The sequence below is a fragment of the Typopeltis vanoorti genome, chromosome 20, assembly GCF_054136105.1.
Source record: "Typopeltis vanoorti isolate ZY-2024b chromosome 20, IOZ_Tvanoo_1.0, whole genome shotgun sequence".
Taxonomy (NCBI): Eukaryota; Metazoa; Arthropoda; class Arachnida; order Uropygi; family Thelyphonidae; genus Typopeltis; species Typopeltis vanoorti.
The window spans coordinates 11,513,003-11,530,236 of NC_143568.1; the positions used below are offsets into that span (position 1 = coordinate 11,513,003).

Sequence of the window (17,234 nt, forward strand, 5' to 3'; positions counted from 1 at the left end):
TGTCTCGCAGCTTATCATGGAATGTTACAGATCACCTGTGCACCTCACTAGTCCATGACCTATCTTCCCTCCTATCATTAAGTTCTTATGTTTCCCAGAAATAATCAATCCCACTCTGAGGCCATCCTACTTACACTATTTCTTTCTTCACTGTTCCCTACAATGTGGCTGTGGAAGCGAGAAGAAGACCATTTGCCATATTCGCCAAGAACGTCCACTGAGAGCATACGAAAGAGAGGAACAAGATTTCCTAGTTCAAACACTTGCGACTATTGACTGGATTAATAACTTGGATATAAACTTGTAATATCTGACTGATAGAAGAATCTTAATTTTCATATTTTTAATTTCTACTGGTACTGTGTGTATATTTAATGTGTTTGTGCTATATACATAGAAATGTCGAGTTTATTTTTTTATATATGTCTATTTATATTTTAATTATATACATACTGTTATAATTGTCACCAACACTGTATATGTTTCTTTTTCTTGTGATGTAATAGCCATACCATAAATAAAAATAATAAATATTTCTCTCTCTTCACTCTAGTTCAGGGGTGGCCAACTTATGGCGCATGCGCCAAAAGTGGTGCATCGCATGATTAGAAGTGGCACACTGAACCCCAGAGAAAAATTTAAAAAAATTTTCTATATGATTTATATAAACACACAATTAACCTACCACTGAATTCTAGAGTGCGCACTTATTATACTTGTTTGATCTTGAAGCAACAGGTGCCGGCAAATGCTGACATGTGTCACCAGTTACTCAATCAGTTTACAGCTGACTCTCTTGTCATGACGTTCGATGAACTTCTGATTCGATGCGACTGAACAATCCCGTGTTTTCGAACTTATATGTTTTTTATTAACAGTTCTTTAAGTTTAAGATAAGATTTCTGTTTTCATGAAGGCTTAATATAGTTCTGTAAATTTAAAAATAAATATTTTTTTCATTTTGAACACGTATGTCAAGTTCTTTCCTGCTCAACTAATTTGCTGATTACTGAAACCTGCAATTATTCAGTGTATTTGTATGTGTGTGTTTTTATGTTTTTTTTTATACAATATCTTTCCTTTTTATTTACGTATAGTAGGTTTATTCCTAAAATGTAACTGATCATCAGCAAAGCTTTCGTAATGAGAATGTGTGTGTGTGTGTGTGTGTGTGTGTGTGTGTGTGTGTGTGTGTGTGTGTGTGTGTGTGTGTGTGTGTGTGTGTGTGTGTGTGTGTGTGTGTGTGATTGCCAGCTGATCGACTGTTCTATGGCAGGAAGTGATCTCGTATTTCATTGGACGACGAGAGAGAGAGATGAAAACTCTCTATGAAAAAAAAAAATATATATATATATATGATTTTTAAACTTACAGAGCTATATTTGGCCTTCATGAAAACAGGAATCTTATCTTAAACTTGTAGAACTGTTTTTGAATGTTCATAATGTTAAAAACGATAAAATATTTTAAATAAATTATTTAATAATAAACTTTACTTTTTGGGATAATTTTTTTTTTACAATCAGTTACCCATTACTTTGCAAAAGAAAATGAGCAGAAGAAAAGCAGAAGGTGTGATAGCAAGCGCCAGTTTAATGAACTGTGGGGAAATGAGTTCTCATTTACTGCGGGTCCTTCAGGAAAACCGTTGTGCATTGTTTGTGAAAGCACTCTCTCAGATAATAGAAGACATGATCTTAACAGACACTATAGAAAACATCAAGCTGAATCAGAAGAAAAACTGAAGTTAGTTCCTGGGTCTGAGTTGCGGAAAGAATATGTGGTTAAGGAAAAGGAAGAAATAAAAAAAGAGAAAATATATTTGTGAAACGAAGTTGTGAAAGTGTGGCAATGCTGTAGGCGTCTTATGAAATTTCCTTTGTGTTGGGTTGGCTAAAAAACACAAGCCTTTCTCTGATGGAAAGGAAGTTGTTAAGCACTGTATCGAAAAATTTGCAAAATGTCATGGTGATAAGAATGTTGAAAGAAAAGTAAACCAAATTGCTCTGTCCAAGCAAACAATTACAAGATGCATCGAAGAACTTTCCCATGATGTTAATGAGCAAATGAAAGTCCATGTTCATGCTTGTTCTTTCTTTTCTTTAGCCTTGGACGAATCAGCTGACATATGTGATGTAGCCCAATTAAGCATTTTTATAAGAGGAATTGATGGTAATTTTAACATCTTTAAAGAACTTATCGGTCTTGAGTCACTTCATGGAAAAATGAGAGGGTCAAACATATTTGACAAAGTAAAGTCATGTCTAGAAAATCAACAACTAGATTCTAGTAAGCTCATCAGTGTTTGCCCTGATGGAGCACCATCAATGGTAGGTAGTTTCTGGGACTTTAACTTTACTTGAAAGGTTTTTAGGTTGTTCTCTACTAAAGTATCACTGTATTATACATGAAGAATCTCTGTGTGGGAAAAAACTCTAAATTTGAAGCATGTTATGATACCAGTTATAAAGTGTGTGAATAAAATTAGAGCAACAGAAGAGAATTCAGAGAATATTGTGAACTATTAGATATGGAATATGGTGAACTCATCCTTCATTGTGAGGTGCGCTGGCTTTCTAAAGGACAAGTTCTCAGTAGATTTTGGAAGCTGAAAGAAAGTGTTCGTAATTTTCTGGAAGAGAAGGATGAGCTCCATGAGTTATGCATAAATTTAACAGTTATGCATAAATGATTTTGCATAATCATTTGTGTGATGTGAAATGGCTATTTGATTTAGCATTTCTAGTTGATGTTACCAGCCACCTCAATGATCTAAATCTGAAACTGCAGGGCAAGAACAAATTGTTTCCTAGCTTAGTAAATGACATCAGTGCATTCAAAATGAAATTAAAACTGTTCATCTCCCAGTTAGAAAACGGGGATCTAAGTCAATTTCCACATTTAAAAGGACATAGTGAATCTGTTGAAGATAATGGCAACTTTACAGAATATACTGAGAAACCCAGATTATTGCAAGAGTTCTTTAACAGTCATTTTAGCGATTTTGCCGAAGAAGAAGACTGCATACTTGTATTTATAAATCTCTTTTCAATTACTGAACAAAAAATCTTAACGATGTCTAGTAACATACAAATGGAACTTATTGATCTCAGAACCAATGCTTTATTAAAAATGAAATTTAATGAACTTCCATCACTCCCAAATGATTCTGATATAATTAATTTCTGGCGATCGTTGCCCTGTGAACATTTTCCAGACCTGAGAAAATTTGCTCAGAGATATATCTGTCGTTTTGGAACTACATACAGATGCGAACAAGCATTTTCATCAATGAAAATGATTAAGAACACACTACGGTTGCGACTGACTGATTCAAATTTGAAAAACTGTTTGATGCTTTCTGTAACTGATTTAACTCCAAACACTACAAGCTTAGCAAAAGCAAAGCAATTTCAAGTCTCAATAAAATAATTAACGTTTATCTTGTCTCTATATGAAATCCTTTTCTTTAAAACTGCTAAAAGTGTCTATATTACCATATATATATATATATATATATATATATATATATATATAATAAATCAATTATTCCTAACTGTTAAATATATCCATATTACCATATTTTAAAAGGGCTGAAAAGTGGCATAAGTTTGCATGGCGCATCATAACTTAAAAATGAAAAAATTGACGCATGAACTATAAAAGGTTGGCCACCCCTGCTCTAGTTGCTATGAGCACTATGTCACAACTATATCTCTATTTTGACCACTCGATTTTCTGTCACTTGTTTCATTCAATCCCTCAGTCACCAAACTCCTTCACTATACTGTGCCATACTACTCTCTCATCTTCTACTTGTCCTTCCACAATCTGCTTTTCATGTTCCTCAGTCTCTCTTTGATCCTTATACAATCTATGAAAATTTCAATTCAATGCAATTTTCATATTTGATATTTATATTAAATATCAAACTCACCTATCAAAGCTTGATACTGTACACACCACAGATAAAAGGTAAAAAACTGTCTGCCAAGGATGAGAAAGAGTACTATAATGTTGAATGAAGTCCATATCTGTAAAGCTAGATGATCCCAGCTGAGAGATAACAATTATCTGCCAGAGTGCCAATCCAGCTAGAAGACCATGACAAAAGTTACTAAAGGTATAAAACAACTTTTGACTTTTACATGCCAGATCTATTGCTAGCTGAGTAGAAGGCTGTTTTAAAGATGACTCTGCTTCAGAATTTAAATGCCGCTGTGAACGCTTTATTGCTTTGAAACCATCTGGAAGAAATTAACATTATGATTTAATTTATAAAAACTGCAAATGCAGGACATCTACAAAAAAATCTTACCTTAAAAATAGAATCAAATTTCAATGGAGTATCTGAAGGTATTTTCATTTGAATAATTTTAAGACCATCTGAATCAGATACTTAAATGCTTAGTCCATTAGTATTGAACTGTTTTAAGATCAACTTCTCTTAAGTTATTTACATGACAAACCATTTGGTATGAAATAATTTTGAGGGATCTTGAATAATATTTCTGAGTGGTGCAACGGGCTAGCTCAAGCTTTGCATGGAAGAAATAACTGGGTAAAAATGGAGTTAGTGTTGATTCAAGATAAAAACCATTTGGAAGGTGAGAAAATGAATAATGAAAGGAATTTGAGGAAACTGCTGTGGGAGGTGAAGGATGAAAAGAAAGGTGAAAAAGTGATTAGTGTGTTGTTCTGGTATGACAATAGCGAGTTGAGAATGAGAGCAGAAATAATGAATAAATTGGGCAGCATTTGAATGGGTTTGAGGTTGGATGGTTGTTTGCTGAGAGAGAGAATGCACAGAGGCAAGATAAAGTGAGTGTGAATAAAGATGAGAGAGAGAGAAAGAGAGAAGCATGTTGTGGGAGAACAGGTGGTAGAAACATGAGAGTGAATGAGTAATTATGGTAAAGTAGAAAAATATAATTTATTAAAGTGAGGGAGTGGATGAGAACAAGGAACAGGAAAATAAAAGTGGTTACAGCAGGAGAAAAGGTGTGTTATAGCAAACTAGAGTGAGAGAGATGTAGGAGAAGAGTGACTTTGAATATCAGCTACATCTGGAGAAATATGGAAATGGAGGTTGGTGAGGTCATGATGATATGTCTTATAGGACTTCACATAGATAGTTACATTTGTATATTCATGCAAGAAGTATCAGAACTAGGCATGTTGAGTCTGTGGCATTGATAGAGTCTGCATGCCTAAGAATAATTGTTTTAAGCACAATACCCAGATTAACATGCAAATCTTCCAGGAGGATAAGAAGGAGAAAAGGTGTGTGTGTGTGTGGGTGGGGGGGGGTTAAACTATTAATACTGCATTATGTCCATAATGCTGGCCTGGTTGGCCGAGTGGTAAGCATGTCTGCTCTCAGCCAAGAGGCTGCAGGTTCGAATCCCACCAAGGGCATGGATGTTTGCGATTGTCTTTCACCTTCATACATTCATTCATTCATCAAAGGATAAACACACTCTCCCAAGATGGACTAGGTCACAATGGGAGAAGTAGACACAACCCTCCCACAATGAGAGAGGCCTTCACCCTCTAGTGGGCAGAAAAACAGGCTGATCATCATCATCATCATTATGTCTATAATGCCCATTCAGTGTGGAGATGGAAAATAGCAGCATGAGGATGAAATAAACAGATTAGTATATCTAATACGATATTTTTACAGACTTGAATGTAGATAGAAAGCAATAATAATGAAATGTTTAGATAAATGTTGGCAGGTGTAAAGAGCAGCTTAATGAGGGATTTTAATTATGAGAATATGGATTGGAAAGTGGAGGATAATATGTACAAAAACAAAGTGAATTTCTAATCCAGTTTCTGAGAGATTACTTTAGGCAATGTTGATACGTCAGTGAATGAGGTGCAACACTGCAACTGGTTAGTGAAGTGACTGAGGCACTATCTTCAGAGGTAGTCCAGTAAGGAAAAGTTACAATGAAGAAGGGATATATATACACACTTGGGTCTCTTTTTATGCAGTTTTGAAGTTATGCAGTGCATAATTTCAAAACTTATGTACCATTGTACATAATGAACAGTGTGTTGCAGCACATTCTGGCATAAAGTGAGTAACGCGTAAGCAGTGAGTGTCTGTTAAGTTTAATTTCGCATGTGAGTAAGTGTGTCTTTTCATTATCACATCTAAATTTTGCTCATTTTATAAAAAAAGCACTAAAGAAAAGCGATTTCTTAGGAAATAAAACTTGCAATTTTAAATCACTTAGCAAAAGGAGAGGGCTCAACGGCGATTGGTAAACATTTTAATTTAGGCAAATCTACTATAAGAACAATTAAAAAGAATGAAGTCACAATAAGAAAATCTGTCATTTCTGACACAAAACTAAGTGCGAAATTATCATCGTACTCAAGAGACGCTTTATTAGAAAAAACGGAACAAGCGTTTGTAATTTGGATGGAAGAATTAACTCAAAGAATTCCTATAAGTGGTTATTTAATTAAACAAAAAGCTCTTCAGTTATATGAACAGATGAAACAATTGGAGCCATCTACTTCCGCTTACCAGACTGATAAAGAATTTTCAGAGCAAAAGATGGATAACTGGGGTTTTAAAAAGGAATGCACTTCATAATGTGAGATTATAGGCTAGATTGCAGCAGCAAAAAATTTTCAGGAGAAGTTAGCCAAAATTATTGAAAATAGTGGATATTGTCCTGATCAAGTGTTTAACGCTGACAAAACAGGATTGTTTTGGAAGAAAATGCCTATCAAACTTGCATTCCAAAGTCTGAGAAAAAAGCAAGTGGGTTTAAAGCAAGCAAAGATCGGGTAACATTGTTAATTTGCAGCAATGCATCAGGGGATTGAATGTTGAAACACCTCCTAGTAAATCGATCTCTAAGACCACATGCTCTAAAAGGCAAAGATCTAAAACAGCTGCCGCTACATTGGATGGCTAATACTGAAAGCAATTCAATAATTGCTTTGTATCAGAAGTGGAAACATATATGAAGTAAAAAAGCTCTCAATTTTAAAGTTTTATTCATTGTTGGGAATGCACCAAGTCATCCACATTTAGAACATCCAAATGTGCAGGTAGTGTTTTTTCAATCTAATACAACAAGCATTATTCAGCCATTAGATCAAGGCATAATCGCTGCTTTTAAAAAAATATTATGTTAAGCACACTTTCCAATTTATATTGGATAAACTAGAAAATGAATCATTAACAGTAACTGACGTTTGGAAAAAATTTTCCATTTTGGACTGCTTAAATCATGTTGCATCTGCTATCGCTGAAGTAAGATCACAAATTTTAAATGTTTGCTGGAAAGCAGCTTGGCCTGGATGTGTTGCAAACAGTGCAACTATTCAAACATCTACATTATCAGCTGAAATCATTATTTTGACACATGAAATTGGTGGTGAAGGTTTTGATACATTTAGCCAAAACGATATTGACGTATTGCTTGTGGATAATACCTTAAGTGACGATGACATTATTGGATATCGATTAACTTTAGATATTGTCGAGATCCAGAAAACGATAGTGAAGCTGAAGAAAAACCTATTCCCCTCACTGCAAATATAATTCGAGGTCTTGAACTGTGCAATAAATTGAAAAATCATTTTCTTGTTAATGACATAAATTCTGAATGAGCTTTAAATTCCAATGTGAGCTGAAGAACTGTATGTCTGGATATCATGAGCTGTATAAAAAATTAGTAAAATCATCATTGCAAAGTTTAATCACTGATTATTATTATTATTATTATTATTACTACCACGGGCTACTCCAGGAGTCCTTAGACTCATCGAGGGAGGCCCTAAACATCATGTTCACACAGCTGTTCAACATTCTCACAGTATCTATCATACCTTGCCTTGAACTCGCTCACTGTCTTAGCACCCACAACAGACTCTGGCAGCTTATTCCACTCATTTACCACTCTAAAAGTAAAGAACCCAGCTCTAACACCCCTGCTAACCACGCTCTTGCCCAGCTTCCATAAAAGAGAACAGATAAACGTTCCTCGCTTCACTGACGGGAATCGAACCCAGGTCTTTCCGACCAAAGAGCTACGTTTATACCAACTGAGCTACGGAGGCTTGGAGGATTACATTGTCAGAAGAAAAAAATCAGAACAGAACGAGGATGAAGCTAATTCTGTTTGTGAAGAACCATTGCCTTTACCATACAGATCTGAACTGGTGATGAAAGTGATTTCACACCAGTTCACAAAGGTTGCCGAATGTTGTTGCTTAATAGAGACGATAATTCTGATTAAAAACATGTAAAAAAAATTGTTACTTTTCAATAAAATTAAATTAATAAAGCTTTAAAACAAACTTAGGCATTCTTATTTTCCTGAATTTTTATAAACTTTTTTTATGCAATTTTAGGTTTATTTTAATTCGTTGTTTTGGTTCTATGCGCTGTTAGAAAATTATGGAACGTATCCCTAATTTTTCGACGTAGGTTAGGTCTTTATTGTGCAATTTTTTATATGCAGTTTTCTGTGGAACGTGTCTACCGCATAAAAAGAGATCCATTTTGTGTGTGTGTGTGTGTGTGTGTGTGTGTGTGTGTGTGTTGGTTTGGGAACATGTTACCAAAACTAAAGACCGATTAAAACTTTATGTTAATTTTGGTCTTTAGTCATTTAATACTTTTAACATTATATATATATATATATATACACATGTACATTATTATTATTATTATTATTATTATACAGGTATCTCCATGGAGTCAGAGCTCATCACAGAAGATCCATTATTTTCATACAATACCCATTATACCTCTCTTTTAAACTCATTCGCTGACAAAGCAATTACAACTCCTCTGGCAGTGAATTTCACCCACTTACCACTCTACAAACAAAAAACTTAGTCCCAACACATTTGTTAATCACGCCTTACACAATTTCCATGAGTGATCCCTTGTTTTCTTCCTTCCTGACATGCACTGAAAAAAACTCTTCAGTGTCAATTCCATAAAACTCCTTTAGTGACTTATGCTTCTATCATGTCTCCTCTTTTTTTTTTTTTTTTTTTGTCTATCTGCTAGTTTTTGAAGTCCACAGATTGTCAATCTATTCTCATAGGAAGCATTTCAGAAATTTACAATAATCTTCGTCACTTGCCTCTGGATCCTCTCCACCACTTCATCCCCACGGAATCTGGGTGTTCAGATCTGGGCACAGTAGTCCAAATGTGGTTTACATAGGGGAAAAATAACTGCTCTATCCCTGCTTGTTTGTGTTCTTCAACAACCATGTAATACTCCCTGTCCAAAATTACTCTACTCCAAAGTCCCTTGTCTCATCTGTTTCCTGTAGTTCAAAAGTGCATCACCTTACACTTGGCCACATTAAACTGGCAGTCATTTACCTTTGCCCATACTGCTAGTCAATTTAGTCTTACCGCAGGAACTCTGCATTGCATTTACCGTTGCTTTTCTCAGTTTAGTATCATCAGCACACAACTGAGTATTTCCTGTCAAATCATTTCCTATATCAGTACCAGAGGATCCAGTACTGAGTCCTCTGGTACACCACCTTCACCTAGACTCAACTCCTCCATAAACCACTCTTTAGTATCTGTCCATTAACCGCTCTCTAATTCAAATCATCAGATCCATCCCCCATCTGCTCCAATTTATGTAGCAGAATTCTATGTGGTATCCTCTCAAATGCATTTGCAAAGTTTCACAATATGACTGAGTAGCCATTTCCCTTATCCAACTCCATTGTCACCATAGATTCTATTCATAATGAATGTTTATTTTCTTGATAATCTATTTGTGTAATGTTTTTTAACCTAAGTGCTCGTACCAAGAAGATGCCAACAGCTAAAGTTTGGTGAAACTAGTAGGTTTAATAAATATTTATTAGTTAACACTTGATCTATTGTCCAAATAATTACTCCATTGTCACTTTATTATAAAAGGCAAGACCTATCCTTCACAAAACCATGTTGTCTCTTACAGAGAATCATATTCCTATCCACCCAGTCCTGAATTCTGTCTTTCATCAATTTCTCTAATACCTTGACCACCACTCCTGAGATGCTGATTGGCTTATAATTTGCTTCTGTCTTGGAGCCTCCTTTATGTAGTGGAACTATTTTGCCCTCTTTCCACTCTACTGACACCTTTCTGGTAGTGAGGCTCAAATAAAATAGCTCAATCAGAGGAGCTGATAATTCTCTTGCACATTCTATTAACACAGAACTCCAATAGCTGAGTTCACACTGAAGTTCTGTAATATTTTAAAAACACTTCCATTTTTTTCAACCTCTATTCTCACATCAGCCAATGCCACATCTGTCACCTAGATGGTACACCTTGCAAAATGCTCACTCAGTAATTCAACTATTTGGTATGCTTCTGTTACCTCTCCGCCATCAATACTTTTTATAGTCATCCTTCCATTTTTACTAAACAGCTTAAGGAAATTACAATGTATACTAGGATATATATTAAAATAAATTTTAATACACTTCCAATACTTCGGCAACGTCAAGTTGCCATTTTCATAGGAACTTAAAAATAAGACACGTGCATGCAAGCACAACAAACAGTAAGTGAGGACGAAGCAGGAAGCCATTCTTTCTCCTAAAAGTCCTGATGGTGCCCCCTAGCAGGCAATGTTGGTATTCTTGGGCGATTGGGCTGAAGGTCTTCTGATGTAGGTTTCCCAAATTTGGGGCAGTCTCATGCAACCAAATTTGTTGAGGTTTGGATTGTTTCTTAGGGCTGAGGCTGATTCCATGAAAAGCCTTTCGTATTTGAATACTACGATGTATTATCGTGGCTTTCTTCCACTGTATTCTATAGCGGGTGTCAAGCGCATGGTCTGCAAGACCAGAGTGGTTGTATTGGTAAAACCAGATGTAGTCCTTGTGTTCTGAAATTCTGATATTAGCTGTCCTGCCTGTTTGGCCAAAGCAGGGACCTGGTATACATAATGCATAATAAAATATGCATAACCAACGTCTAAGCCTTTCCACAAGAATTATGATAATCCAAGGAGATTCTATCGCACGTAAGGCCCGCCATTACGGTAAAATGAAGCTGAAGCTATCAAGACAACTGAATCGTCTCGCCTTCCTAAAATGCTGCCGGATAACCAGGCAATCCCAAATTGTGTCAAATTTAAGCACCGTTTTTCTTCACAAAAGGCTCTTCGTATTTATAACTGCACCAGCCAAGCTTTGCTCAGGGAACAAATCGCTATGACTCACCGTTTCCTGAATGATGCTAACTTAGCTATCCAGGCACTCGAAGATGACCTTTCAAGCACCTTAAGCCATGAAATTTGGTCTATTCTATACGACGTCGTGCACTGCTGCGGAGAAAGAATTTAAAAAAGTACAAGATCGACAAATCAAAAAATTTGAAAATTTAAAAAAGAACTCAGACTCGAAACCACAACTTCCTACCGAAACAGTAGTCAACCTTTCGTCAGTGTGAAACCTGAAGCACCCGACGCTCTCTCATGTGGCCACAACTTCGCCATTGCGCCCAGAAGAATACCTGCTGAAGATATTATGATACAAATTGAACGCGGGATACGACACCTTCCAAACCACGTCACCAACGATATTAGATTGGATGTGGCTTGTGTTCTGACCAAAGCAAAACCACAAAAATTAATGCAGTAAGGAAATTAAATCTCTACTAGAATTAATGAAAAACAAGGAAAAATAATCACCAAAGCGGATAAAGGGAACGCCACAGTATTGCTTAACATTGAGGATTACACAGGTAAGCCAAATGCTCTATTGTTAGATTGGGCGACTTACCTCCCTATTGAGTACAATCCCACCAACTCACAAATTAGAAAACTCCACAGGCTCCTTAAGAAGGTCACTTCTTGGCCTGTAGAAGTCACTAACAAATTAAAACCATTTAACTCCATACCCCCCCCCCCATATTTATGGACTCCCAAAAATACATAAGGAAAATGTGCCATTACGTCCCATAGTGAATGGCATTGATTCCCCCACGTACAAACTAGCTAAATATTTGGCCAAAGCTCTCACAGACTATACTGGCAACACGCCTTCACACATAAAAAACTCAGTCCACTTCAAAGCGAGCATAGAAAACCTTACACTCAAACACACTGACATAATGGTCAGTTTTGATGTCTCCTCCTTATTCACAAATGTCCCACTCAAAGAATCCTTAGAGCTAATCCAAGCTAAATTTCCTCCCGATATCACAGCCCTATTTCAGTTCACAATGAACTCAGCCTATTTTGTTTGGCAAGGAAAATTCTATAAACAAATTGAGGAGACAGCCATGGATTCTCCACTCTACCCACCTTTGGCCAACTTTTATATGGAGACTTTTGAAGAGAAAGCCTTAAACTCTGCCCCACAAAAACCAACCATATGGCTTCGCTATGTTGATGACGTGTTCGCTATTTGGCCACACAGCTCTGATGCACTCCTCTCCTTCCTAACACACTTAAACAACTAACACCCCAAAATCAAATTCACCTTGGAAGAAGAAAAAAACAACTGCCTTTCTTTCTTAGACACACTAATCATCCACCAACCTGATGGAACCTTGGTTTTCTCAGTCTATAGAAAACCCACCCATACAGATACATTCACTAACAATCCCCCCCCCCCCCCCGACCACTCACAACAATATGGAGTCATTAAGACACTACACAACAGGACTAAACTTATCTGTTCAAATGACAATGCCCTAACCACAGAACTAGACCACATTCTCAGCCAATGGCTACCCACCCCAAAAATATTGAAACAGATAACCTCCCCCTTACAACAGGGATTACTTTAAATCCATCACTATACCCTATATCTGAGGCACCTCAAAAAAATTACAAAAATCCTAAAAAAACATGACTTAACTTCTTGTTACAGACCTTATAAAAAATTGGCATCCCTTATCCGCTCTACTAAAGACCAACACCACCACCCCCCATACCTACCTGGTGTATACCAGGTCCCTTGCAGCTGCAAACTGTCCTACTTTGGCCAAACAGGCAGGACAGCTAATATCAGAATTTCAGAACACAAGGACGACATCCAGTTTCACCAATACAGCCACTCTGGTCTTGCAGACCATGCACTTGACACCCGCCATAGAATACGGTGGAAGAAAGCCACAATAATACACCAGAGTAAATTCAAATACGAAAGGCTTTTCATGAAATCAGCCTCAGCCCTAAGAAACAATCCAAACCTCAACAGATTTGGTTGCATGAGACTGCCCAAATTTAGGAAACCTACATCAGAAGACCTTCAGCCCAATCGCCCAAGAATACCAACATTGCCTGCTAGGGGGCACCATCAGGACTTTTAGGAGAAAGAACAGCTTCTTGCTTCATCCTCATTTATTGTTTGTTGTGCCTGCGTGCACGTGTCTTGTTTTTAAGTTCCTATGAAAATGGCAACGTGACGTTGCCGAAATATTGGAAGTGTATTAAAATTTATTTTAATGTATATCCTAGTATACGTTGTAATTTCCTTAAGCTGTTTAGTAAAAATGCATAACTAACGTCTAAGCCTTTCCACAAGAATCATCCTTCCATTCTTCCTGTTATTTGCCAGATAGCAAAATAACTCTTGAGGATATCTTTTGGCCTCATCAGTTTATCTTCTCTCAAAATTAACTTTTGCCTTCCTTACCATACAAGTCACCCTTCTTGCCTGTGCCTTCTACTGTTCATGGGCATGCTGATCTCCTCCTTCCACAACTCTGTCTGCAACTCCTGCTAAACGAAGCTATTCACTCACTTCACTCCTCCCTGATTTATCCTTCTGACTCCAGGTATACATTCTGATGCTGCTTTCTTCAAAGATCCCTTGGCAACCTCTTATACACCACAAACATCTCTCCCCCTCCACATTTTTATGCCACGGCCTTGGAGAAAGCTTAATCCTCACATTGTCATAATCATCTACTTTGTAATTCCACATATACCCCTTATTAACAGAAAATTCCAGGTCAAAACTACATTATCACTCTCTCCAAGCAGAGGAAGTGTAGCTAGACTGGTTAGTGTTAAGGTATCTGATGCTATGACCAGTAGTCTCGAGCCTCATATCCCCTCCATTACATGATGCCTCTGGTAATTATCTCTCAGCAGCTCTATAAATTCCATTTCTCCTCCCAATCTGTGTCTCCATAGTTGAAATCATCCATAATTACTTGACCTGCACTCATCATGCTAATTTGTAAGTGCATGTCATCTATATTCTCCCTTATACCACATGATTTATAGCAGCAACCAATTACATATTTAGTCCTGTTGGACTATCTTACACCAGACAGCCTCAAATAAACTGCGCTCTGAATTCAGGTCCCCCCACAACCAAATGCAAATGATCAAACTAAGTGATCAAACAACTGCAATGCTACTAACCAAACGCAATGCCAGATATTACATCCATGACATGAAACTCAAAGAGATATTATTATTATTACGACACCTCCAGAGAGTCCAAAGACTCATCAAGGGAGAGTACCTACTCTACAACTCTCTGTCCCACCGACTCAATCCACCAAATACACCAATGTCATCTAACACCCACCACTGCCACTAGTATTTTCACAGAAAATCACAAACATCCATGCCCATTGCAGAATTCGAACTTGCAGCCTTTTGGTTGGGGCGACCTGAATTCAGAGGGCAGTTCATTTGAGGCTGTCTGGTGTGGAGAACTACAGAAACATTGAGATTATTACAATCAAATTTAATATCTCAATCACCTCAATTTACAAACTGCCAGAAGTTTTCTCCTTTCCCAACATCTTCCTCAATAATAATGCTTACATGACTAATGTAGTATTAGGTGACTTGAACAGCCATAGCACTAACTTGGGTTATACAAGGTCCAATGAAGATGGAGAACTTGTTGAAAAATGGGCCGAAAACTTCTCACTAAACCCGATACATAATCTGAAACTCCCTGCATCTTTCAACAGTGCCAGATGGAAGCGGAGCTATAACCCTGACCTCATATTTATTAGCTCAAAAATATCCACACTTGTGTTAAAAAGGTTTTAAATCCCATTCCACACACCCAACATAGACCTATAATGCTTCAATTCAACCCAGCCATTATGCCCAACAAAGTCCCTTAGAGATGACGATTTAATCAAAAAAGCTAACTGGGAGGATTTCATAGAAGAACTTGACTATTCCATTGGGTCAGGTTCTTCTCCCAATCAGATTTCACGATTACTGAACTCAATGATGCAATAAATCTATTAAAAACTAGAAAATCTATGGGCATCGATGATATCTGTAATGAACAAATTAAATATTTTGGATTCAGAAATAAAAAGTGGCTACTGAACTTTACATAACACTTCAAGCTCTCAAGCGTATCTACAATTCATAAAAATACTGAGGAAAATCTCCACCAAACACATTCCTCAAGGACATTGAACAAACTACATTCCAGGCCTCTCTCTCTCTAAGGATATATAAGCCCAGTATGTATGCTACTTACAACACTAATCCCTTATCAGAGGAGACTATTCATTGAGGAGAAAAATTATGCTCTGAGATGGCAGAGGAAAGGCATTCCTCATGGAAAAAAAAAAACATAAAAGCCCTTGACATGACTCACAGCAGTAGGAAGGGATAGAACTTCAAGAACAGAATTAGGAAGGATTTCATTCAGTCAACAGATCATCCACAGGTAACAGCAAATCAAATTGCTCACCAGTTGCTGCTGAATGGAAAATTCCCCCAAAAATTAGATATTAATAACCCCAAGCAAAGAGCAAAATTTGATGAACTCAGATTTCACAATTACTGAACTCAATGATGCAATAAACCTATTAAAAACTAGAAAATCCGAAGGCCATGATGATATCTGTAATGAACAAATTAAACATTTTGGATCCAAGAGTAAAGAGTACCAACCATCTGGAGGCATGCTAGAGTGGTAGTGTTTCTAAACGGCAACTGAAGCAAAAAAATTAGACCTATACCTCTACTCAGCAACCTCTTTAAACTCTATGAACAATTCATTTTGAATAGGCTTCAACCCCTAACTGAACCCCATCTTACTGCTGAGCAGGCTGGTTTTAGACCAGGCAAATCCTGTACATCCCAGATTCTCAATCTCACTCAACATATAGAAAATGGTTATGAGCAAAAACTACCCACAGAAGCAGTCTTTGTAGACCTAACTGCAGCACATGATAACCATAAATCATCTCACACTCAGAAATAAAATATATGGAATAACTAGAGACCATCATCTTGTCCTCCTGATTCAATCTCTTGGAAAACAGACACTTTTTTGTGGACCTGGGGGTTGTAGAAAATTGTTGGCACCCCCCCCCCCCAAAATGGCCTCCCCAGGAAAGTATGTTATCACCATTATTTTTCAATATCTATGTCAATGATCTTCCCATACTTCTAGGAACTAGAAATTTTATCTACGCTGTTGACCTTGTCATAGCCATTGAATCAAATAATTTCAAGTCCATTGAAATTACCCTATCCCTGCCTTAAATGGTCTAACTGCATATTGTAGCAATAATCAATTAAAGCCAAACCCCCTGAAAACCCAGACTGGCCTTTTTCATCTTAACAATAAGGAAGCCAACAAGAAGCTACCGATTTCTTGGGAAGGATCCCATATAGAACATTCCTGGAATCCAGTCTACCCTGGTGTGACTCTCGATCGCATCCTTTCATATAAAACACACACAGAAAAAAACAAAAAAAGGCAAAAGTTTATGCAAGAAACACTATACTAAGAAAGCTTACTTCCTCCAAATGGGATGCAGCCCCTAGCACACTGAGATCTTCTGCCTTGGCCCTTTGCTATTCACCTGCTGAATATTCCTACCCCGTATGGGCCAGATCTTGCCATGCTGAAAAACTGGACCCAGCATTGAATGAGAGTTGCTTCTTAATAATGGAATGCCTAAAAACCAACACCATTATGAGACCTGTATATTTTGGCCGGTATTGTTACCTCTTCAACTCGAAGATATGTATTCTCAGTTGATGAAAGAAGCAGACAAATGAAAGATGAGTGCCACTCACTATTTGACCAGACTCTAGTGCCCCAAAGACTAAGATCTCGATATAACTTTCTAGCAACTGTTGAACCACCCAAAAACCCTCCAGAGACAAGGCTTCAACAATGTTATACACTGTACCCTGAGAGTAATACTGGTATTCCAATGGCTGAACATCTTCCACCTGGAAAAGCTTCAACAGGCTACGAATGATAGGACT

General features: G+C 37.2%; 1 protein-coding gene across 1 annotated transcript in view; it reads right to left on the bottom strand.

Annotated features, from left to right (window-relative positions):
- The window catches only part of LOC150095227 (uncharacterized), a 60,128-nt gene that overhangs the window by 40,266 nt on the left and 2,628 nt on the right, over nt 1-17,234 (bottom strand). The window contains exon 2 of the mRNA XM_090410460.1: nt 3,938-4,247. Within this exon, the coding sequence (XP_090266586.1) occupies nt 3,938-4,247 (310 nt within the window). The remainder of the gene's footprint in view (nt 1-3,937; nt 4,248-17,234) is intronic.